This window comes from Aythya fuligula, chromosome 14 (genome assembly GCF_009819795.1).
Source record: "Aythya fuligula isolate bAytFul2 chromosome 14, bAytFul2.pri, whole genome shotgun sequence".
Taxonomy (NCBI): domain Eukaryota; kingdom Metazoa; phylum Chordata; class Aves; order Anseriformes; family Anatidae; genus Aythya; species Aythya fuligula.
The window spans coordinates 11,344,831-11,370,930 of record NC_045572.1 but is presented as its reverse complement, the minus strand read 5'-3'; the positions used below and the strand labels follow the sequence as shown (position 1 = coordinate 11,370,930).

The following is a 26,100-nucleotide window of genomic DNA, read 5'->3' as shown; positions in this document are numbered from 1 at the left end:
AAATGGGGAAGCCGGTGCTTTGCTCTGCACCAGGGGTTCGGACCTTGGTGTTTGTAAGTAGTGGGCTCATCTTTGTTTGGTTGGTTTTGGTTTTGACCTAAATACTTTACAGGTGGAAAATTAAAAAGAAAAACAACTTCTTTCATTATTCGAGGAGTCTCATATACCCCAGGGAAGTGCTGGACAAAGCGTGCTGGTCCTGCTGTGCTGAGGGTCAGCCTCGCAGCATCCCTACACCAGGAGCAGGCAGCACACACGCAGAACATATCTTATTGCGTACACCACTTCTGCTGCACAATAGGGAATATTTTGTCCAGCTCTGCAAAGTGCACTCACCCAAATCACAGCCCACCACTTTCCCAGCCACAGCCTCAGAATGAATCAAAGTCCAGAGTAAAAGAAAATCAAAATGCTGCCCTGATCCTCCAACTACACAGCATTGCTTCCTCAGTCTGCCAGGCCCTTGGGTTGCAAGTATAACTACATTTTAAATATAATTTAAATTTTAATATTTTCCCAGTAACATAACTTTTTTTTTTTCCTCCACAAAACTCTCAGTGTCTGTGCACCTTTTTACTTTCTGGGATTTGATCCATATTAATCTACACGTGCTTCTTCTAGGATCTTTGAAGACTGCAGAAATGACAATTTCCACACTAGTTACAAAATAATTACCCATGATAATTTAATAATGAGCTTTCCCTTTAAATTATTAACACAGGTAGCCAAGAAAATTGACAATTTTAGCAAGTTTAAATTCAAATGATAAATGCCAAATCTGTGTTAAATGACACCAGCAAATTAGCAATTAAAATATTTATGCAAGGCGGCAAAAAGATATTGTATGCAAGGGGCTGCAGAGCAGTCTCCCATTGGAGTATTTGACAATGCCTGTGTTTGCATATCTCAGCTTTAAGCCCTGTGCAAAGGGAAGAGGAAGAACTATCTGAAGCTATAATTGAAGCTGGACAGTGTTGATTGGCACCCAGTGGGATTTCAGCAGAATCCCAGCAATTCTCAAAACACCCCTGGGTTATATTCAGGAGAAATCCTGACCCCAATCAAATTATTTCTATCACATAAGTCTTTATCTGGGGGAAGGTCCAAAGAAAGAAATTGCTTCGTGGCCTCTAATTGCTTTGTCACTGAGAACAGACTTCCCTTTGCTGTCTGGCTTTTAAGGAAAAAAATCTTTCAAGCTGAAAGAAAAATACCAGTGTCAGAGCAGATCTCCCATCCCTGCTAAATGTAAATCCCGTTTTTCGCAGCAAACTTCATGGACGTGAACTGTTAACGGAGCATCAGCATCATGGGGAACGTGCTGGAACAGAGTTTTACTTGCTGTTGAGCTGCTGAATTGAAACACAGAGGATTTTATTCCTGTTATTTCTCTTCCCCTCCATGGTGTTCCCTGCCTGTAGCTGCAGCCCCGCTGTGCCCCCTGCCTGCCTCTGCACCTCCCCGCTTCTCCCACTGTTTTATAGCCCTTTTTTCTATCCTCCCACCGCTGTCCTGCCCAACCTGGCTGTATCTGTAGCTGAAAAGGGGGAAGCTCAGCCCTTTGGGACGAGGTTTTGCAGCCATCCCCGTGCTTTTGGGAAGTTCAGAGTCAGCGCTGTTGCACAGGACCCTGGGGGGTGAAGTCTAAGCATGGGGCATAATTTCATCCAGATGCTTATGCATCTTTGGGACATGTGTTAAAGGGCTGGAACTTCAGGAGCAACAAAGCACAGGTTTGGTGCTGGTTTCTGTCCAGGGAAAAGTTCAGTGCCATCCTGACCAAGAGCAGCACCGGCAGAGGAGCACAAGACTGCTGCAGATGCCAAGCAGCCAGGGCCACCTTCTCCTTCAGATAGATACAGAGCCCACTTGTGCCTGAAACCAGGGGGAACAATTCAGGGCCCATCAACGCACGATTAATAAAACCCCAAAAGAGTATTTCTTGTCAAGAACAATCCTGGGGCGATGACTATGGCACAACAATGCCCCAGACCCAACACCTGCCATCACAGCCAGGCAGTTCTCAGAGCCCAGCTTATTTTCTTCATCCATACCAAGGGGAAAAGTGACCCAGCAGCTGCCTTTAATTGTTCTCTCCAGCTCCAAATCTTTGGAAGAAAATCAGGAACACGTCCAGAGCAGAATGCCCCATGAGCCACCTGCACCAGGGAGCTCACACATATGGTCACATCTTCGGCTGTACTCCAGGAATCAAAGCCCGAAGCCTAGCGAACAACTCCAGCACTGTTCAACAGCTTGGTCTGGGTTTCCCCCACTGGTTGCTTCTCGCCACCTGTGCAAATAAAGGTCATTTCCAGCCTCTTTTTTTTAGCAAGATGATCCGATCGGCTGTGCCCGACACGCGGACACATGCACACAAAGATTTTATCTTGAGGACAAGTTGTATCTTAGCAGGCCGCAATTCGTTATTTCTCTTTACCTCTCAACGCGCACTTTCTAACACGGAGGGCCTTTGAGAAATTAATTTCCATCTGAAAACAAACAAGGGCTGAAGCAGTTTACAGAGGAACCCATCTTTCAAGGACGTTTCCTTTTCAATTGCACAATATGGCTCTTAGCAAGGAAAATAAATAAAACTTAATCCCTCTGCATTCCAGCTGGCATTTTTTCCCCAAGCTAGCAGCAAACAATCAATTTAAAGAAAACTCAGACTATGGTCAATTAAGGAACTGTATATCATGTCATTTATAAATAGCAGATACCTATTCCGTTGATTATTTTTATCCAATTAAGCCAGTTTTACATTTTAAATTCCTCTGAATTAAGTCATTTATCTGCTTCCCAGTCCTGGGCTTTTCACATCTGTTGCTGCAAAATTTTGCAGATCTTCTGGTCTTTGGCTGTTGGTAGCTGAAACCCTCTCAGCTAAAACAGATTTACTTAAGGACTTGGGTTATAAGCCTCCAGGAAATGGCAACCACTGGGAAAATATGGTGCCTAACTGCTTGCAACGCTAAGATTTTTTATTTGTTTTAATTTGGGTTGGTTGCTTATGCATGCAAATTGTTTCCTTTTACAGCTTGCCTATTTAGTCAAGACAGTCATCCTTAGGTTTGTGTGTGCAGACTCACACTTCAGCATTGTATAGGACGCTTACTCCAAGTTGTAGAGACCTCCAACTTTTGCAGGTTACCTGTTTCTCTAAAAGCCAGCTGGTGCATTTTTCAAGAGAATACCTAAGAGCCACAAAATACATTGAGCAAATTGTTTATCAACTAAATGATGATTTCCTTTATGAAAACACATGCAGATTGCCCAGACAGAGTCTCTGCATCAGCACCAGCTGCAGCACCGAGCTGCACGCAGGAGAGAAGTCCCCAAACCTTTCCCCCTGGGCTCTAGGAAGATGCTAATCAGTAAAATAGCCATAGTCAGGTGAAAACTAGGCATTGTCAGAAAAAAAAAAAAAAATGATACCTTGGGAAGGGGGAGTAGTAAGGTAGCCATGGTGTTTAACACAATTGAAGCAATGGCCCAGAGACCATTCCCTTTGGAGGACTCCCACGGCGCTGACTGGCACACTGCACTGTGTGCCCATGGACCGCCTGCTTCGTGCCAGGCATGCTTCCCATGGGTTGTTCTCCTGACCCACACAAGGTCCAGCACCATCAGCTTCCCTCTAATTTGGTCACTTTCATTCTCAACACAGCCACCTTCCCCCAGATATAAGGTGCTTTGAGCAACCGGTTGTACTGCCCAAGCATTTTTATTTTAGCCACAACTTTCTTGGCTTTTCTATCTTATTTGCTGGAGATAATTTGAATTTTGAACCAAAAGATTTCAAACTCCTTAACTTTACAGGTTTTTTTCCCAAACTTGTAAAATGTTACAAGTTTGTTTTCAAGCCTTCAGGTAGTTTAAGCCCAAACTCTGGTCTATTTTAAGAAAAGGGTTAAGGTAACTTAGAAACTGAAAATAAAATTAATCAGTAAAGGTTACTTGGAATAAAGAGCTTTTCCCATGCTGGAAAACCTTCTGCATTTCAAGAACTGTCTGCCTGGGCATAAAATGAAGGAACAAGGAAGGAAACATTCTTCGGCTGCAAAATAACCAATAGCCCAGGGAGCTGGGAGCTCTGCCATCCAAACCAAGGCTCTCAGTGAAAATTCCTAGCCACAGACTCCTTTGCTCTTCTCACAGAGTCACCTCACCTTGTGTAAATACATTTCCCTGAGCCCAGAGCAATAGACTCCATAAATCAGTGGCACTAGGATGCTCCGTGAGGTTGACTAGGCACATACTATCGCACCATGCGATCCATGCTCCCATCTCCAACAAAAACCACCCAGCCATGAAATTCCCACCTGCTCCCATTATATCACCTAGCTGGAAGCATCTTCTGGAGTCTAAATGTTCGTCAATCACACCACCATCAGGAGGAAGTCCACACGAAGACAATTTCAAGCCTCAGCCTACGGTTATACCCCTGAATTTGCATTTACTCATGCACAGCTGCAGACAGAAGAAAATCAAGTCAAAGCAAGCGGTGTCCAGGAGGGAGCTCTGCCCCAGATGAACCCCAGACACCAGGAGTCTTTGCCCAGGTGCTCTACAACATCATGGCAGAGGGAATGTTTCATTCCTTACCTCCCTGCTCCCCCATCACAGCTTTCCCCCTTTTTCTCCTGTTTTTTCAAGCTGCACGGTTTATTTCTTCTGGAAGATCCAGCTCAGCTCAAGTTTTGGTCATTCTCGTTTCATCCCTGCACTTCCCAGCCCGTAGGACGCAGCTCGCCTGGCTTATCAGTGTTTCTTCCTACCTACCCTCATTCCTTGCACACTGATTTCTAAGTTATTCCTAGAGCTAGCTGTGCACCTGGCTTGGTCCAGAGCAGTTTGAGTTGGGGAAAGAAAAACAAAAAAAAAGAGAGAAAAGTGAAAAGTGAGCCCTCCTTAAACTCTGTAGCTCAGCTAATGTCACCAAGCAGTCACCTCCACCCTGCAGTACTGCACACACTCCCCCTCAGCTTGCTCTCTGCAGCCAACTCTTCGTAACGGTGTTGGTATCTAACAAAGGTAAGTTTGAAGTGGTACCATCGGTTCCGTAAGTACCATAGGTTCAATGACTACCTGAAGAAGTGAGGTCTCATCTGTGGTTATCTCTGAATGTTTTCTTTGACCCGTGCCGTCTCTCCATCACGTTGTGCCTGGAAGTTAAACCAGGCATCTTTCATGAGTATTCTTGGTTGCTTCACTGCCCACAGCTCAACCAAATCAAGCACCGTCTTTGCACCCTTGAATGCTCTTCCACTTGTCAGTGGTTTCCCATTGCTACTCATGTCATTCACTCACAATTCCTCATGTTTTCAACAGCCTCCCTAGACTGTTAAAAGCCCATGTATCCACATGTTCCTCAGTTTAAAACTCAGTTTAAAACTCCTTTGACCAGCTGCGCCAGGCTCAATCACTAAAGATTACATCCCAGATACTCCAGCTTAATTCATCTTTCAGGAGTCCTTTCTTTTCCAATGTACTTTTCAAGCTAGCAGCATCCTCCCCTTCCCTTCCTCTCCCTCTCACAAATAACAGTTGTTACAGTAAAAAAAAAAAAAAAAAAATGCCTCTGAGATGCTTTCATCTCCTCATGCCCCTCTTACCAGGATGCAGAAACTCTGAGATTGCCTGAACTCCCACATCTTTGAGCGCCTTCTCCAGAGAATAATTGGTTTTGGTCCGCTCCAGTGGGAATCGTGCAGCATCATTTCTCCTAAAAGACAGCACACACCTTCCTAGCTCTTCAGGCTCCTTTCCAGTGCCACATCCGTGGCTCCGACCTGCGTTCCTGGCACAGTGCATTTGTTGAATGTACTGCAGGCCTGCTGCTTCTTAATGAGCACTCCCTAGGCACACTTACCTCTTACTGATGTTGGTGAGAATCCATAGTTCTTTCCTCTAGCTTTTGCATTACCAATTAGCAATGAATAATTTATTGGAGAAATTAAAAGGTTCATTGCCAGGAGATCAGTCAGGCTGAGAAACAGCTTCTCAGCGTAAGCAGTGAAGGCAAACTTTTTTTCTTGTTATTTTTAAACATCTCCTATACTCATGGAAGTGATGACATGACACACACTTTGGGACAGCAGCAGTGAACTGGAGCTGATGATGCCTGTGATTCCCTTCTGCCCTGCTGCTCTTGTGAGAATATTGTAAGCAAGAACAAGTTCCCCTCCTCCCTTCCTTGCATTTACCCGGAGGTATTTGTATAGCAGCCACAGCCTCCCCAGGTTTAATTTCACAAGGCTGACCAAGTCCAGCCCTTCTCACCTCCTCTTCCCAATCGCTTGTGGTACCACTTGCCCCCTACCATGGAAGAGAGGTGACCTTACACAAAGGAAAAATTTCACATCACTGTCATCTTTCAGCACCCAGGGGACAGCAAAAAAGGGTTACCAGAATATCCTTCAAGAACACACTGTGAACTAAGGGAAAGTCTTTGTTTCACAGCACTGAACAGCACCCCGTAACAGTGCTGCCCCAAAATAACCACTTCCTGCCTCCACAGGCTTTTAATTAAGAACGTGGCTTGAACTGAAAACAGTCTAAATTATATAAGTTAAAAGCTTGAACGCATACAGAACATCTTTTTGAGAGAGATTCGATTTCAGGGAAAAGCAGGTGTGGAGGAGCAAGACACAGACCACTGCAGCAGTGAAAAGAGTTCAAATAGAATTTTCTCACAATTTTTCCTTGCCAACGCTCCCAGCTTTTAACAGCAGCTTTGCAATGGCCACTGAAGCACGTGGCAAACCTAAATTTCTAAACTTGCAGGGAAACAAGACTGAGATACAGAATCACAGTATAAAGCAACTGATACTCCTCCCTGTTGGGTTTTGTGTGGGGCTCAGTCACAGCAGGCAGCCTGCATGGCTTGCAGGAGCAAACATGCCTTAGCATTCTTCTGCTGTTCTCAGCTGCCCAAGATCTGGTGGCAAGGACAGGCTTTAAAGACCAGACGGTGCCACCGCAACACACAGCAATGGAATGGAAATAGGGGGGGGAGAGAGAGAGAGTGCCCTGAAAGGTCCAAGGGGAGTTGAGTGCTATTATTGCGTAAGAGCCTCTCAACACATTCTTAATTCTCGGAATTTCAGAACAAGAATCACATAACCAGGTGTAAAAATCTTCAAATGTAATTTATTAAGACATTCAGCTATGTCTGTCAGTCTACATCCAAAGTTACTACTAAAAATAAAATAGTATCACATTTCACATTAGGAATACCGACTTTGAAAAACACTTGAGTCAAGCCTATCGTATAAATAAGTGACTAATTTCTCTTCATATCAAAATTCACATAAAAAAATTGCCTGCCCCCCTACTCCCACCTATTTCCCCACCCTAGTCCCTAGTTCTACTTGAAGCCATGATGAATGTAAAAATTTAGGTATGGACATGTCCTTGTCAAAGAAAAAAGGTGCAAACCTATTAACAGCTTTAAAAGTGGCATTTGCGGAGTCTGATCATACACAATAATGTACTCATTCCCAAAGTGCAAATATCGCCAGAGTTTAATACTGTTTTAATTCAGCTGCAAGAATTAAACATTGCACAGCACAGTACTGCAAGGCTTCTCTCTGTGCCCTAAAACTCATCCCACTTTCCTCCTGCACATGGTGGCAGAGGCCAAAGTGTTCATTAGAGCTTTAGTTTACTTCATGCAGCCCAGACTGTGCCATTATTAGCAAAAGTTTCATATACATCAAAATATTGAAGACTCCGTCATAAAAGTCAAGAGTCACTATAGATTACATGAATTCAAATGCAATTGCCCCACCAAGAACACCCAAAGCATACACATAACGTATTAAGAGTGCTTCCATCTTCTAGTACAATCACTGATGTTATATCTTTGATTTTTTGCTTACGTGCCATAAAAAATTGTCAGAAACCAAAGCTGCACCTCGGTCAGTGACTGGCAAGTCGCTGCATTTAACACCTCTCTGGTACCCTGGGACATGGCTGTATTCGATGCCCTCCTCCTGGCCAAAACAAAAGCCAGCGTTTTGTACATCTGTCTACAACCTCTCACAGACCTCCCATTCTTCTCATCCCTCCCCTACGTCTTGAAAACACTCTTCCACTTCAATCTATTTCCAGACATCCTTCCTATGCCCACAGTTCAGAGAGCTTCTGGAGTCATTTTTTACTACATCTCACTGGAATTACCGCTACCAAGCAGCCCACGGAAATCAGCATGGGATATTACATTTTGACCAGCATTAATAGCTAAACTTCTTTCACAGATGCGGAAGGACAGGTTTTCTTCTGAGTCAAACTTGAATCTCTGAAATGTGTTTGTTCCCGCGTCGTCCTCTGTCACCTTAGAGCTGGATGCTAACCCTCGGGTCTCGAGCGGGGCACCCCTCTGGGGCTGCCATGAGTTCTGCAGCACAGGCTGCTCCCTGGCTGGCCTCGCACGGGCCTGTGCCCCTGTCCATGCCCTGGGACCCCTCAGTCTCAGCAGAGGCCTCCAGGCTGTCCTGTCCATCAGCAACCTGTCCACTGCTCTGGCTAGGGTTGTCGTCTGTGTTTGGCCCACTGTCATGTTCAACACCGGGGGGCTCAGCTGCATCTCCAGGTCTGGTATTTTGCTCTGCACCAGGATTTGGCTGTTGAACTGGCTCCGGTCCCAGTCCTGGTAGCTGCGAAGGGCTCTTGAGTTGGCAGTGGCACAGAGGGCAGGTTTCTTGCACATACAGCCATTTCTTAAGACAGCCCGCATGAAAAAAATGGCTACATGGTGTGATTACAGCAGTTTTCATGTCCTGAAAGACACACAAAGAAGACAGAACATATTATTTGCAGTCCAATTTCTCTCCTCTCACCCTGTATCTGCCTTGCCTCACCTAATGGGAGCAGTAGCCACAGAGCTGATGGAAGCAGTCCACAGGCAAGTAGGAGGAATGTTTCTTCCTTCATACTTACAAGCCTCCAAATTCAAGTACACAGACACACACAAAGTACAGGCCAGGACTGGCTGTTTATACTACAGGGATTAGAAATTAGGCTAAGGCCTTGTTTACAAGATATTACTACACTTAAATAAAAAGGTTTTGTAGGATGAGTGTTGCAGGATTAGTCGGCTTAGGAAAATTGTGCAAGTCAAAAACAGCACGCTTGCAGGTATAAGATGTACCAAACAAGTAAGAAATTAAATAACTTTCTCTGTGATGAGACACTTATATTACCTGTCTGGTGTTTTAAACACTGCCATGCATTGTGGCAATAGCAGTTTTACTCCTCAAAGAATTTGCATCAAGTTTGGAGTCAATCCAATTGTACCCTATTAATCCTAGGGTGGTTCTTTCTTTGTCATACATAACTACAATTTCTATCCAAGAGAAAGAGACTTTGAAGCTGGAGGTGTAATAAAGATATTACTTTCAGCATTAATTTCTAAGGTCCTTCTGCTGTCTTATGTTAGACAGACCCTTAACCTTTTGGTAATTAGGTTTCTGTTATAAAACTGAGATTGTACATGAAGTGGAAGTAGCAGTGCCTGTGGAGACTGAGCTGCTTCTAAGGATGAATAAGAAATCAGCTACTGAGCACACATTGTCTTTCAGAATCATCCACTAATGAAGAAAGGGCACCCTTGCTATTGCTATTGATACCAGCTCAACCTGAACACAAAATGTTTCAAAGAAAGTCAAGGGCAGTTTGTTGCACGTAACTGGAGAGAAGAACGAAAGATCGAACATACCCAAATAGTTTTTATACATAAAACAAATCCCAATGCCAGCATTCTAAATCAATTTACATAAAGCAGAAAACCAGATAATTCAAGTACCTTATTAAGCACAAACGTTACTGATTAAACATAATTCAAGTAACTTTATTTTACTAGATGCAGATTGAGCTTGAAAGACAGTCCGGAGCTATTTAAATTCAAGTCAATCTTTTGACATTTCTATTCCTACCTGGTAGCAGATGGCACAGATATCATTGTGTTGCTCCAGCTGCTCTTTTGTGGCAATGGGCAGCGATTTGATCTTATTCACTGCATCTCTGCGAAGAAGGAAACTTTTCCACCCCAGCTGGGCCCGCAACCACACGTTGTAATAGGAGTGAATGAAGATGATCACAGAACCCATCACAGTCCATTCGCCAAAGACAGTTTCTGAGACGCCGTATGCCACCACACAGAGAGCAACAAGGAATTCCAGCAGCCGGTAAGTGCCATTTACGTAATAAATCACGTCATCCATATTTTCTACTGGTTCTTTTCTGAACTCTTCCACCATAAACAAAACATAAATGAAGAGCGTCCCAAGCACCTGTAACACAACACAAGGCCATTAGCTTAACATGCAGTCCTGAATTGGAGCTTAAGGTGTTCAGCATTGTCCATCAAACTCTGTACATATCATGCTTCTAAATCAGACAGAGGCAGGCAAGCCTCAAAGCAGCAAAACTGTTGCTGAATCTCAAGACGAATAAAAGTCACTTCTTATAACAAAGCATTTGAGCTTTTTTGAAAGTGCTTCCTCTTCAAAGTACTTTCCTGAGTTGAAAACGTAGTTAAGTTGATTAAACGAAAGTGCTAAGCATCACGAGGGGAGGGCATTAGAAATTAATTATAAAAAAAGTTATAACAAATACTCATAGTGCAGAACATTTCCTGTATTTACACTACAATGGTTTGAGCATCAAGTTACTTCCAAATAACCATAGCTAGACTTTTTCTTTACTGTGATACTTAAGCCCTCAAAAGCCTCCTAGCTTTACAATTTGAAATAAACTTCCATTCACCTATGCTCTCAGCCCACCCTTAAGAGCTCCTTAGCCACAGATACAAGATAAAGAACGAAATTTTACATCATATCTTATACTTCTGCCCTTCTGTCATCCTTGTTCTATTCTGATCATGTATTCCCCCCCTCTCAAGAAACAGATCACAGTTAAAGCAGGGATTCACAGTCACTACAGGGCTAATGTTCTTACCTGAAGAGAGGTTAGAATACTGCTGGAGATAATGATCAACAGCCAGAAATCCATGTGGAAAAACTGACAAATCATGTAGGCCATGTACGCGGGGAACACAAGTAAAAACAAACAGAGGCTGACTGCTCGGAAGTGCTTCCACAGACTCCTGCAAACAACACAACAGGTTTTTAGTTTTTAAGTCAGATGTGAGTGTCAGAATAAGCAGCGGTTCACTGCTGGATGTAAGCACGTTAGATCTTTGCTTGAGGCTTTAACTTCTTGAAAGGAGTTTCTGTTTTACTTGGGCACAAACTCATCCCCAGCACGCATGTCTAAAATATACATACTCTGAAAAAGTTCCCTCACATCTGACCTTTGCTGTTTTCAACACAAAGATTATGGGCAAAAATCAGCTACAGTAATTGTTATAATTAGACAAATTAAGTACCTAAGATGCTGGATTTCTCAAATGAAAGTCCGTTAACCTGAAGAAAACTATTAAATAATGTATTTATTTGTTTATTCACTTTCCTATATAAATGGGGTTCTCCCAGATTATAAGTTTATTACAATGATTCTACATCTTTTCGCCAACATACATGAGGCAAAGGTATTTCCTTTCATTGCCAGACTTAGCCCTCCTGCCTTTAGAAGTATATTCCCCAATTTGGAGATCGCAAGAAAAGAATCTAGTGGGACTTGAACATTTATCTCTGCCACTTCTTCCTCTGCTCCTCTATCACTTACTTCCTCCTGATCTCCCTCCCAACCTAAACACGCCATCAATCTCTTACACTCACCCCTGTGCAAAAGCTTTCAGAGCATCTCCAACAATTACTACACTACTCTTGTATGTTCTTCAGGTTGTATTTTAACTTCATTTCTCTCTGGCAATGAGGTACAGAGAAAGTGAAAGAACTGGGGGGACAATAGCAGAAACTGAGTGATTTAATACAATCTGAAGAAACATCAGAATGCTACTGTAAGGTCTGCAATTCTGTCTGTGGGCGAGGGAGAATGGGAGAGATGAAGTGGAATTTATCCTGATTCTAGTTAATTTAGAACTGCCTGAAAAATTTGGCAGAAGAGAGTTAAAAATTGCTGTCATCACAGGCTGCTTGTTTAAGCTGGGCAGATGGTCATATCCTGGCTCTACTCCTCTTCCCTCTGTTAGTATATTTAAAGTTAACATTGCTGCAGGATGCTGGGTACAAGTAGCCTCTAAGCCAAACAAACTCTCTGCCTCCTTTTATTTTCTCACTTACAGGCTACAAAAAGGGGAAAAAACACAAGCAATTAACAAAGATGCAAACAAACAGATTAATACAAGAAAACCAGATACCAATAAAGCTCTTTGAAACACAAATTAAACTTAACAACAATCCCACATGATCAAAACATCTGGTACACTAATGCAAAGCCTTCTACCTCTTATTTCTTGCCAGCAAACTATCATTTTGGGATCACAGTGTCAGAAAAAATGGGTTTCCCAATATCTAAGGTCACCCCTAGATAGATCCCACCTTCAATAGCTGTCCAAGACTACTGCATGAGGGGGAATCCTACCCAACTGCAGAAGAGGTTAAGCAAAACCTGCAGATTCTGCAAATCCACACAACAGAGTGTGGCGGGAGCAAGCACAGGCACTGGAGTCCTGGATTTGCTTAACTGAGACCCACAGGGGGAGTAACCACCACACAGCGCAGTACTCGAGAGTGAGCAGCCAGCAGCTGCAGATCAGCATGGCCTTGCACAGGCTGGATGGACACACTCCTGAGCGAGAGCAGGTGACCTGAATCATCCTCATTTGGCAGCATACAACATGCTGAAAAGCACTGCTGTGTGCACTAGAGGGAGCAGGATGGTAAGAGGAAAAACTAGAGAATTGACTAGAGACCTGCAAAGATAAGATACAATAGCTTTACAAGCTACTAAAATCCAAATCAGGCCGTTAATTACCAGTTTACCACTTCCTAAAATGGCATTGAATAACTTTCAGTTTAGGAAACCAGTCTCTTACTTGTCTCTTGAGGCTCCCAATGCCAAGACAATGGGATCAGCAATTTCCAGCATAGACTGAAGGATGGATGCCACCACAATGAAAAGAATAATACTGAGCAGGAATGCCCGATGCACAACTTGGAGCTCAATCAAACCCGTTTGCACAGCCAGGATCAGGAGTGTGACTCCTTCAGTCATTCCCCTGCAGATCAACAAAGAGAAGAGAAAAAGAAGCACATCTTTCTGTATGTCATTGTTGGTTCAAAAATGTGTCTAGAAATGTCAGGAAATAAGTTGTTTCTTCCATAACCCTGCACTGCCACTGGTTTGACTTTTATTGATGTAACCATTCAAGCCTTAACCAGACAGGAATGTTATCAGAAACACTGAACTGCTAGGGATTAGGAACTAGCAGATTTCAGAAGCTTGCTCCTGAACCAGCAGCATGTAGGTTACACCCAGCCCAGCACACACCACTCCTTGACAGAGTTCCCCCAGCACTGCATTGGCCCAGAGGCGGTCTCAGAGGAGGAACTGCCAGCCTCAGCGCTGCCTACACAAGCCCAAAGCAGCACTGCTAGGTCTACAGCTGGGTACAGCCAGCCTCATTCCTAGATTACCATGAAGCCCCTCTCCACCTGTTACGTTTCCCCATCACCACACTCCTGTCTGCCCTTTGGTCCTGGGGAAACATCCTCAACTCATGTCCCCACCAACCCCCAAGCTTTAGGAAAATTAGCAGTTTGTTCATTTTCCAGTTTATTCTCTCTGTCTGTGTTGAATACAGGAGGAAACACTGAATTTCTCCAAACACAGCTGTCTGTTTCACTTCTTTTTGGTTAGGAAAAACCAGACTGCATTTCATGCCTCCAGACAGCGCATTTCAGCACCGCTACTTGAAGCGACCATAGTACAGACCACCTGGAACCACGCACTTCCCCAGAGGAACCTTTTATGTAGGCTACTCTTAAGCAAGCCAGGTTTATACCCATTCTCACTTCCACATTTTGGAATCCAAAATGTAAAACATTCTTTTGCATATGGTCTGAACTTTGGCCCTGAGGTAATGGCTGGAATAACTAAAAAACACACAAGATTCCAACCTCATATTAGAAAAGTTGAGACGAGCATTAGGAAAGAATCAGCTCATATATTCCAGTTATTTCTCATAGTTACTTAAAGGTGATCCATACAATGTTGTGTTATAAGACTCTACGATTAGTCATGTTTCACACATGACTACAGGGTAAATGAGGAAATATGAATGTGAAGTGTTTATATTATCCAAGCAAGTGACAATTTTCCAGTGACTCATATTGATCGTCCTCAGTACCTTCGTTAAACTCTGTAATTTTAAATCCCAAATAACACCCCTGAACTTCTTACAAAAAATAACTATCTCCCAAGAAGTATGTGACAAGCTGCTTTTTACCTCTTATCCTTCCAATGCACACATAGACTGGCAAACAAAAAGCCTTTTAAAGATACCCAAGAGTTCATAAGGTTTTTATTTATATATTTTTTAAGGAATATATACAAGCAGTATCATTTCTGTATAAATACTTTTTGTCTGCTTTTTTTTTTTTTTTGACCCTAGACACAGCGAGGCACTTACCTGTTCATTGCAGGGTCATTCATGAATGCTCGGTAACCCTGCAAGTAAAACTTGCAGAGAGTCAGAACTCCCAGAGCAACGAAGGAGACTGTGAAGACCAAGCCCAGCAACGAGTATGGAGTGCTACAGCATTCTGCAATACTGGGAGGAGAAAGAGGGAAAGAGGCAAAAAAGAAAAGAACCATTAATCAAAAGCAATGTGAGGAACTCTTCCCTTGTTCTGTTCATGATGCAAGCTGGTTTTAAAGCACAATTACACTGGCCTAACCTCTACACCACCATGGAACCCTCCTCTTAGTGTTGTTATTGATTGTTTTCTTTTTGTTTTAACACTTCTTTTCAAGACAAATCTACAGTTCAACTCCACAGCTAGTAATGCCTTTCAGGCTGGAGCTATGGCCACACAGTGTGGTCTTCCCTGTTCCCTCCTGTCCCTCTCCGCTGCTGTGCCACACGGTGGCACTGTCCTGCCTGCATACAGTTTTCTCAGCCCAATTGCCAGCCAGAACATGCTTAGGTTATTTGCTGAAATTTCAGCCAGCTACCAGAACCACAGAGTTAAAGCAGATGGATCCACTAAGGCACTTTCCACGCAGACCTGCAATAGTGAAAACAAATGTCAAACTGATAAATACTGCTAGAAGGCTGGATTTTTTTTGGTAGCATTCCCATCAAGTTGAGGTAGGCAACACCTGTCTTTCAAAAAGCTGAGTCAGAAGCAGCAAGACAATGAAGAATGTTCTCCCTCAGCTGGGTTTTTCCTTTCTCTTTCTACAGCTGTAAAGAATCAAAAAGACTGAGACTTCAGAGTACATTTGATGATGCTGAGAACAGCTGAGTTACTACAGCTCCCTTACCCTAGGACTGCTCTTGTGCTGATCCTGGCACCGTGTTATTCGGAGCAGCCTAAGCCTCAGATGCCTCGGGCACCTGAGGAACAAGGCTGCCAGCACAAGGGGAGGACTGCACAAGGTAACACGTGTGCCAACACTCAGTAAAGAACGAGCTGTCAGCCAGGGATTACACACCTGGAAATCCTCAGATACATAATCCAACCTAATACATTGGCACCTCCATTCATTTAAAAAAAAGAATCTTAGCTTGTCTAACAGGACAGTCGTTTGTGAGAGAAATGATGTTCAAAAATGTGTCACGCCAATTAACCAACTAAGAGTGCACCAGGCTAGCAGTCTGAAATGACAAGCATTTTGAGGAAGCATATCCTTCAAAAATAAACAAAACACAACCAAGAGGTATTTACTTTATCTCTTCTAATGACTACCTGAACAGGAAAACTCCTTTGAAAGCAATTCACAACTAAATTCTGAAGTGTTTATGTATACGTACTATTGGCAGTGTTTCCAGTAAACCTTCAAATTCAGCCTATTCACTAACCTGAGCAGGGCTGATAAAGCTTTCAAATGTTCCTGCCAGTCAAGGTAGCAAAAAAAAAAAAAAAAAAAATTATTTAAATAAGCTATTTCTGTAGAATCTTTGAGGAACTCTAATTCAAAATAAGTTATCTTGGCCTTCCAACTGATGCCCAACCTTTCTTTCCTTGCCAGTTATTATAGGATTCTTCTTAAACTTAGTTCCCTATGATCTGCCACGCAAGGGTCCCAGAGGAGCGAGCCTAAGAGCTCCAAGAGACTCCTGAAGAGCTCTGAGTGTTATGTTTACGTCTCGAACACAAGTTTACAAATTGTCCTGAAGAGCTGAACACTTCAACACATTTCAAAAATCACAGCAGTTACGTACTCGAGGAAGAGATTTTGAGAGGAACAGTAAGGACAATAAATATACAGAACAGTTTTTAAACAGCAAGTCAGCAAGCAAGAGCCCTCCAGTCCATGAAGAGCAGACCTGTTGCCTCTCCCAATTTTACAGAAAAGGTAAGAACTGATCGCTCTTTTCTTTCCCCAATACAAGAATTGGGGTGCACTGAATGAGACCATATGGATTCAAACAACCAAAGTGTTGTTTTCATTATACAAACCAAGCTGAGCTGTGAAACTACTTGCGTAGGATCTTTTAAACAACACAAGCACATGTGGGTTCACAGGCAGACAGCAACAACTGATGGAAGAGAAGTCTTTTGAGGATTACTGAGCAGTTATTAACCATACTCAGCTAACACAGCTTTACTTCTGAAACCAGATGCAGGATTGGAAGAGTACTAGAAAGTGTCCCATTTGTCAAGTTACGGGTGGGTGTCTTTCCAGGCACTCTTTGTGACCACCGCTGGAAACTGGAGCCAGGGCTAGATCAGTATTTGGACTGACTCAGTGCAGCCACTCCGGTGTTCTTGTCAAAATCTGACACTGCTATAAAGCACACTCCAACTGCTCTCACCTGAATTCCAGCTACACTATTTTAAGTCATAAGTACACTCAAAGGACACAGGTGCAGAAGTTGCTCACTTTCATGGAAGAGCACATCTTTTCCATTTTGGTGAGCAGCCAGCACTACGGTTGCTGTTGTGGTTGAACTGGGAATTTTCATGAACTGTCATGACCTGGTACTTCAGCTCCCTCCTGAGGAGGGAGAGGCTGTCAGTGGTACTACTTGAGTTCATGTTTTTAAGGTGACTTTTTTCCTACTGTGACAAACACAAAGACCATTTTCACAGTTTTTCTGTGCTTTTGCAATTACAGAAAGAACTTCAGAGATCAACTTGCACTTATTCACTCATGGAACAAGCTAATACAAGTCTGCAAGGCAAGCTTCTTGTTTTGCCATAAATAAGATTAGTCTAACGATTTTGGCACAGGAATAAACTTAGCTACTAGGAAAAGGATAGCTTGCCTCACCTCTGCTAACTGCTAAACACAGTACTCTGTTGCAGCAAAATTTAAATTGCAGCAGAGATGAACAAGAGGAACAAACTTCAGACACCATTAGTTCAGCTGACAATCAGATAACACAGCTGGTGCTTCTACATAATGCAGTATGACAATGTAAGCAATTTTAATAGTACACGCAGTAAGATCTCTGGCTTTTCTCCTTAATGACAATGAATTTTGAGAGCTTAACACTATGACACCATATATGCATGCACAAAGGCAGGCAAAAATTAAGCAGCTGGAAAGCCTGATTGGAAAAATGTAGTGATGAGTAAGTGACTCAAGCAAGTTGCTACCCAAACAGCAGAACTAACGATGTATGGACTCTAAAGGACATGTCCTGTTACCTGCGTGTTCAGACACCATCCTTTTCTCCCCGTCCCAGTGTTACACAATGTAATTTGCCTCACCCACCTTCTCCTGCAATATTCCCAGTTCCTCTCTGCCCTACATGCCCCCTCCCTTTTGTATGCAGTAATCTCTAGTTAGACAGGAGTCAGCACAGGCACGTACAGCCCAGCCAGAATCCTTCAAATGCTGCCTTCTTTCAGTGACAGAACAAACACAGGCTTCTCTCCCCATAGCCAGTTTTTACAAGGCTTTTAGGAAATTGTATTTTTAAGAGATTTATACCTCTGCCAGATTAACCACTGGGCTCAGAAGTTACTTTAGGAGTTGGTTACTTCAGCTGACTGGATGAACTCAAGAACACGTCCCACAACAGAATGAAGAAGCAAGACATGCAGGGCTCAGAAAATTACATAATCACAAATAAGGTATTGAACTAAATAACTTCAGCTGAGGTATCTCAGACTTAAAAACGATTTGTATACTGAAAACAAACTTCTGGACCAAAGCTCTAATTACAGCTATTCCCTCATCAAAGAAATGTTTTGCTTTCTTTGGGAACTCCCCACAGTTGAACTAATGCTGCCTGAATGGAATCTGTGCCTCTGAAGCTTAACAGGGTTTGCACACATGGTTGCTGAGATAAGGACAGGTATTTGCCTGGCACCCAAATTCAATACAAGCTGATCTACCTATTTAGTCTCTAGAAGAGCACACATTTCAGAACACAGTCAAAACGTAAAAACAACTATTTGCAGACTAGTAAGTTACCTTGTCAAGAAGAGGAAGAGGAGCCTCTCTCTTGAGGCAGGCTGGTCCCGTGTACTGAAATAGGAATAGATCTGAAGAGCGAACAAGACGAGCCAAAACACCATGAACAGAACTGGGACCACCAGCTGGTTCCACAAAGACATTCCCAGAGCCAGGAGACCATATACTTCCACCACCTGGAAAAGACAAACAAAAACGCAGTTTGTTATTAGTTCATGTCATCCGTGACTTGATAACAAAAGGATGTTCACCAATAAACCACAACAAAGGTAGGAGTAATTCACACGGCATCAGCCATCCCAAAGGAGAACAGGCGGTACACCCAAACTACGGTCAGACAAAGGGAAAGCCCGGACTCAGCAGTGACGTGCTACCATCTGATCAGCTGTTTTACTTGAAGTAAGAAGTACCTGACTGTGCACTGAACAACCAGAACAGCTGAATGTCCCTTCCTGTGAATTACTGGCTCAGAGCTGCTGACTGCAGCTCTCTCACAGCAAGAGGAACAAGGATGCATGCCTCCAGTCCACATACAACCCACTCAGACCTTTTGCCCAGCTCAAGTCACAGCAATGTTGTCTTCTCTATTGCTGCTGCCAACTCACCACACATGATAGACAATGAAACGAGCCACACTACTTCAGCATAGAAAATCTGCTTTCCTGATCTGTTTTAAAGGAAAACATAAAACATCTGAGGTATTCAGTGTTAAGTGCCTCAGAATGAACACGTACCAAACTCTTGACTGCTCCCAATCAACCAAGGGTTTTGAAGTTCACAGTTAAAAGCTATTTCAAAAGACTTTGAAGCTCAATTACATTTTTTGTATTGCAAAGACTATGCTACAATGCAGTGATTTTCAAGAAGCTGGAGCTTCATATAGCTGGACTTAATATAAAATGTCAAAAGGAAATCACTCAGCTACTATTTTTTATCATCTCCTTCCCACAACAATGTAAAATTTGCAATAGCTAGCAACTGCATGAAACAAATCTGTATTTCAACAGAAGGTTAAAGAGTTGTCTACTTAGTCTTTCATGACCAGCATGAGGGATATTAACGTTCACGGGACCTGCTGCATCATCTGCTGTGGCTGATGGACAAGCAGTATGCTGCTGGCAGGGATACAGTGCCAGGCTCCCGCTTTTAGCTTTGCACAGACTTGTCAAGGAACTGTGTTTGCCCTCAGGAGACTCCCTCGGCCTCTCCCTTGGCCTGGGACCAATCCAAGCAATCCCACGCAGCTCCTGGCACAGCACTCCATCAAATCAGAGACAGGTCAGCTATGCTCATAATGTAGGTTCATAACCATGAGGTATTTCTGGCATCTTCTGCAAGTAGGCAGCCAAGCTTCTAGACCTGCTTTTAAATTGTACCGTCAGCTACAGTTTGAAATACACACGCATGCAAAAGGCTGCTTTAGCCCACCTGTTAAGGCCATCTCCCCCGTGGTGCTCCATTCAAGAAACACTCCTGGTGCTTAACATCCTAATATTCAGTAAGTTTTGCCACTGATATCAAAACAGCAATCAATTCCAGCCTGCAATGGTAGTGAACTCACCTACACATCACTGAAGACTAACCACCATGCAAAGTTACAGCAGTGAGATCACAGAGGAGAACATTCAAGACAAAACAAGACAATCTCTTTCTTTGGAATAAACACACTTAGCTTCATTTGTAATCCCCTGCAGTCGGTTATACAAACACACACTGAGCCAACATTTTTTTTTCAGCTGTGTTTCAAGACCATAAGCGAAGAGCAACAAGCTCTTTTAAAACAAAACGTTTGTTATCCCATTTCACCAATGCATAACGAAAAACACTTGTACACAACTTTTCATTCCAATACACTCTCTACAATATGCACTCAAAAAGCATCATACGACTAATCAGTCTATTATAAATCCAGTGGCATTTTAAAAAGCCTGTCATTTTCTATGTATTTACAGAGAAGAAAAAAATGTATGCCTTCTGCATAAACAACTGGGAGAAAGAGTATTATCAGCATCCAAAGGCCATGCACAAGGAATATTTCTTCCTCACGATTACAATCATGTAAGAGTGCCCAGCAAGATTTGAAATACCAGAAGAGGAGGAAAAAAAAGGAAAATAAAATCAGAGACAAGTGATCCTAGAGATGAGAAAGCTTGTATAGGAACAGTACTTAGAATACAATTCTGACCCCAAGAAAAAGAGAAACCATTCTCTCCCAAAATGTATTTGCAACTAAGTGTTCTAAAGTGTCTAATAGAAAACACATACATGACTCAAATCCACATCATATTTTAATTTGACTTCAAGAAGCCAAACTGTGTGTGTCCATGCAAATGGAAAATTGAAGTGTTGGTTTTACCCTGTTGTGAGCCTTCAAACTCTATAGAAGAGGAGGAGCATCTATTTTACGCCACATTAGCAAGTGCTCTCTCTTTTAAAGGAAATGGTAAGCATTATTTTTATATTCTCCTTGAAAAACATGGATATTGAAGCCTTGCCAGTCAGCTCCTGAATTTGTTCTTATCAGCAAATCTACAAGCTGGTTATGGGCAAGATCAGACCATGTTAGGTGCTGTACAAGCACAGAAGGATAATCTTGCTCCAAAGACCAATTACACGCAAAATAAATAACTACACAATAATGATCAACATGACAGGCTGAGGCCTTGGCACTCCAGACACATACTGCTGCCAAGTTTTTGTTTGTGTATGACAGATATGACAGCAACGAAGAGCTTTAAAGAGGGCTTTGAAAGAGCTTAGCAAGTTAGTTTTCAGGCTGCTTCTGGAATGAAGAAGCAAGTCAGAAAACCAAAGACTTGGTCTGAAAAAAAAATCAGCAGCTGGTGAGAGGAGAACTAGCGGGTCGGTCAAAATCCAATAAGCATCAGTCTTTTATACTGAGAAGAAGACATGGAAGAAGACATTATCTGTATAAAAATAATATACGTGTACACGAGGCATGATGTTTCTCTAACATTAACAAAGAGTCTTTTCAAACAAATATACATTAGATGTCAAAGTGTTAACAAAATGGATGTGTGTCAGATCAGTTTTCTCTGTTTCCGGTAACTCCGAGATCCTAGCAATGCTGCTGTTCTAAACCAAATACTACAGACCTTTCAACCTTTCACATCACAGCCCCAGCCACAGTCAAGATCAGCTTCACTGTTACTCCCAATTTAACATTACAATTACAAATGCTTTTTATACAAAACGTATTTCTTAAAATGAACAGCTAATGTAATTAACGCACGGGTAGTACCTTGCTCATTTAATGAGGCACTAGATAAATTCCATTCTACCACAATCCTGTCTCTTAGCCTGGATTTCAGGGACTAAATGAAATCCAAGCAAAGTGGACAGGCTCAGCTAGCCAGGAGCATAATTCAGCATAATGACTTATGCGGAATGCCTGAACTGCTCACCCATACAAATTGTAAGCTAACATAAATTAAGGAAAGTGGATGCTATGGATAGGAACCCATTTGTTTTTCTAAGAAAACATGAGTTAACACACAAAAATATATGCACAGGAAATAGTCAAACTACTTATTTTATTACTACTTTCCTGCAGAAACATTCAGGCCAAGGACAATAAAATTGTTCCATGTTACCTGGACAAGCTCTCTGTATGCAGACTTTGCCAAGTTATAGGGCACCAGAAGATTTGATGCCAGAAAGTAGAGAACTTCCAAACCAGTGAAAATCATGGCAAATTTGTTGATGATGACGATGGTTTCCAACGGGACGAGGCAGAGCCGTGCCAGCAGAGGGAGCATGTGAGCAGAGAAGAGCCAGATCTGTTTTGTTTTCATGACGCAGGAGCAGAGCGTACATACCACCAGCTGACCTGAAAACGAGACAGAGTCTTTTATAATCAAGCTGATTATCCCCTTCAGGAAAAACGTATTTTAATTCGTTATCTTTCCCTAACACAGTTATCAACATCCAGCATATTATGACAGCTCTAACTAGGACATATCTGTTATGAAACCGGGCTCCTCTGTGTCTTCTGCTGGGTCATAAAACTTACAATTTTCAAACTATGCAAAGTGTATGCCTTCACTACACAGATTAGTGAGATGTTAGCCCAAAACACGCAGAAACATATCCAGATTAATACCAAGTCCCAGGAATAAATCATGCAGGGGATGATGACTTGACAAGTCACCCCTCTTTTTTTTTTTCCGTAACATCCCAGCCCTACCTAAATCCCACCAGTATCTTTGTGCACAGCAGAGGCTTTTCTAAAGCCCAGCTATATGACTGTTTCATTCTGATCTATGCAAAAAAGTAATCAGAGGTCCCAAATGGCTTTTGGAACAACAATATTTATACTGTCAAGAGGAATTACAGGCCAAGAACGCTAACAGGAGACAGCCAGGTCAGCAGCTGAGACTTCAATAATTTCATAATGCCCTGGGGCAGTTGCTCAAAATTATCACTGAAGCTTGCAAGTGACAGATAATTAACAACTAAATTCTCTTTAACAGTTGGTGGGGGCAGAAGAATGTCTTTCTCACACACACACAGAGATTTGGAGGATGATATTTCTAGAGCAGACCCCTCCTGTATAACTGCTCCCACTACAGTCGCTGGAACCTGTACCCTGTATCTCAGAGGAAGCAGACTGGAGCCAAATTTACATTGTCTGGGTTAGAACAAATCTCACTCGTCATTTTGCAGTGAAAGAATTTAAAAGCAGAACCTTGTGAACTCACAGGTGGTGAACATCTGGAAGCCACCCTACATGGTACCAACCCCAAGTGCTTATGGGCTGCTTTGGAGCCTCCTCCCCCCAGCACTAATCTGTGTGTTTCACAGCTCTTGGTGGAAGCAGGAGACAGCCTTAGCAAAGCACAGCACAACAAAGCCAAGGCCAGAACATCTCCAGGCCTCAGCTAACTCCATGTGCTCACATAACCTTATGGACCTTGTAAGCCCTTCTGGATGCCCTGGGGAGGGAAGTTGGGAGAGGAGAAATAGTAGAACCAGTGTTTCTCTCAATCTGCCCAGCTTCCCCACCCAGGAAAGGCCTTCTGCTTTCAAAATAACTGGAGCCAAACTGAAAGCAAACCTCTACACTCTACCACTTAATCATCCAAAGGTCTTCCTCTTTCACACTGTCCTCTTTCATGTTTAAATCCTACCCTTAATTTGCTAGGTGTAGTTTTGAATTACTTTGAGTCTTTTCGGAACAAGCACGCTTGCTTTCAGCAAGATATACTGCCAGTATTTTGGATCACGAGCCTCTGAGAAAGTTACTCTACTCATCGTTCAACAGACTCCAGCTCTGAGGCACCTTCTCTGCTCCGTTGCTCTCTGCCCACACGCAGGTTGCTACAAACCCAGTTAAGACACCACCAGCATGCTGCTGTGCCGTAACGTTTGGGGCCTGGCACAGTCGGCCTGCGAGGATTTCTGCATCTCATGGTAACTAAGGCAACCCAGCTTCACACACAAAGGGATACCAACACCAGCTTCTGATATGTTCTTCAGGATTTAGTAAGTGTCGTCATCTGAAATGAAATGCTGCAACCCACCACATTTAACAACCCAGTGTTCCCTGGGATAACTGTGGGGTTCTCCAGCCATGAAATCTGGTTCCAGTCTCACCTCATGAAACAGCAACCCCTGCTTTCCTCCAGGCGCGATGTGCTGAGGGTGCTGGTCATGCCTGCTAAGCTCTCTCTGCTTTCCACCTCTTCAGCCTAAACACTGCTTGAAAGTCACTTGTCAGGGGAAAGAGATCTGTGCACCATCATGCGAAACACACAAAACACTTCCTCCTGAGGCCTTGAGCTCCCTCCTGAAGTCTGCACCTTGCTGATTCTCAGCCCCTTCAGGAAGGGCCCAAACAGATTAACGGAGCTTTTAGTGACAGATACTTCTCATTTTTAATGGGGTAGCAGCACCTTCCTTCAGGACAACCCCTCTGTGCCATACATCATAGCTTATCTCCAAGTAGGGCTGTACACGGTGAGAGATCGCATACATGGCTGCAGTTCCAGTCAGAATAAACTACCTTGTAACTCATACCACGTCACCAAAAAACTTAAACCCTCAAGCTACCTGCTGAGACTAGAAAATCCAACTGAACAGTTGCACTCTGGAAACTGCGATGCTGTGAACTGAAGCCTGCCAGACAGAGCTAATGAGTCCAACATCTGGAACCCTCCTGCAGGATACCAGGCTCCTCTGCTAGGGAATGAAGCAATAAGGAAGAAATCTATTGCCTTAAGTTCCTGCCTGTTCTTTTCCCTTCCCCAAACCTCCACAAATACATTAAACCCTGCTGACAGCCAGCCAAAGCCTCTCAGCTAGTAAGCTAATGGAAAATGTGCGGTAAGCCAGCCGATGTGGTAGAGTCACTCCCACTTTTAGTAGGGAGCTCTTTACTTCACTCCCCGTTTTAAAAAGCTGATGTTACCAAATTCCCTGGTTACCACATTAACTGCCTGACAAAAAGCAGGATATCTCCAAGTTAATATATGCTCCCACTACTGTGCACTAAGAACTAAGAACAAAAAATCTTCAGGGTAGCATCACTTCGAAACCACGCAGCTTTGTAACCTAACAGCTGATGTTCTCACAAGGTGGAACACTCATCCAAGAGGCAGTCTTCTCAGCTGTTTATTTCTTCCATCCAGCATGATGAGCAACTTCAGAGCACGTTAATAACCCTAGTTAATAGTTATTGGACTGAATTAGATCTGGGGGAAGAACTGACCGAGAACGCCCATCCAAAAAGCACTAATGAATATAACCATTATTAAAGGTTAAATTTAAAGACCCAAGTGGCATACTGTACTTCACCCTTTTAATTCTGACCACAGCGTTTAGGTAACAGATCAGTACCACGATTATTTCCCCATGCACTTGCCTCAGTGCCTTTGTCAACAATGCTACACAACAATGCTCTGGCAGAACACGTAAGAAAAATATGGAGCAAAGCACCCATACGTATTAATTTTGCTGCAAAGATGACAGTTCAGTGCAGTACACTCCTGAGACATGGCAGACTGCACTGGAAAAACACTTTCTCAAATTTGTTACACACTGAGGTATTTCGTATTTACACACAACACTGTCAAGCCTCAAAGCCCACTGACATAGGACTTCCCCAAAGAAGACCATTTACCATCAAGACTAAAATTAGGCTTTCAAGTTGACTTCGAAAGAACAGGGAAAATTAATAACGAGGATATTAAGTATGTTAACATACACATACTTACTAGTATAGTCAAGCACCTATTTCTGAAAAACAATTATAATACGCAGACACTTCATTCTGCCCCCCAGTACAACCCAGAACTGAACTGGACAAACACAGTTGTGTCGTCTTCTTCTAGCTCACAGATAATCCACATGAAACCTGAATGATACACCCTGGGATACTGATGGGCTACGACTCCTGGTTTAGTTTCTGCATAAATATTACTGAACGGCGTAACACCTCCTGACCTCTTCCTGCCAGGTCCTGCCTGCTGCTTTGTGAAGCTCTCTGAGGGTTCTGCTTTAGCACAGGACCCTGCATCACACCTGAGAGAGATTCAAAGAACTACTTACAAACAT

General features: G+C 42.9%; 1 protein-coding gene across 1 annotated transcript in view; it reads right to left on the bottom strand.

Annotated features, from left to right (window-relative positions):
- Positions 1-7,135: 7,135 nt before the first annotated feature.
- RNF145 (ring finger protein 145) overlaps positions 7,136-26,100 on the bottom strand; it is a 44,509-nt gene continuing 25,544 nt past the window's right edge. Inside the window, exons 5-11 of the mRNA XM_032196934.1 lie at positions 22,140-22,375; positions 18,526-18,701; positions 14,564-14,704; positions 12,968-13,150; positions 10,966-11,113; positions 9,942-10,298; positions 7,136-8,786 (exon numbers count right to left, since the gene is read on the bottom strand). Of these exons, the coding sequence (XP_032052825.1) occupies positions 8,343-8,786; positions 9,942-10,298; positions 10,966-11,113; positions 12,968-13,150; positions 14,564-14,704; positions 18,526-18,701; positions 22,140-22,375 (1,685 nt within the window). The 3' untranslated portion in view covers positions 7,136-8,342. The remainder of the gene's footprint in view (positions 8,787-9,941; positions 10,299-10,965; positions 11,114-12,967; positions 13,151-14,563; positions 14,705-18,525; positions 18,702-22,139; positions 22,376-26,100) is intronic.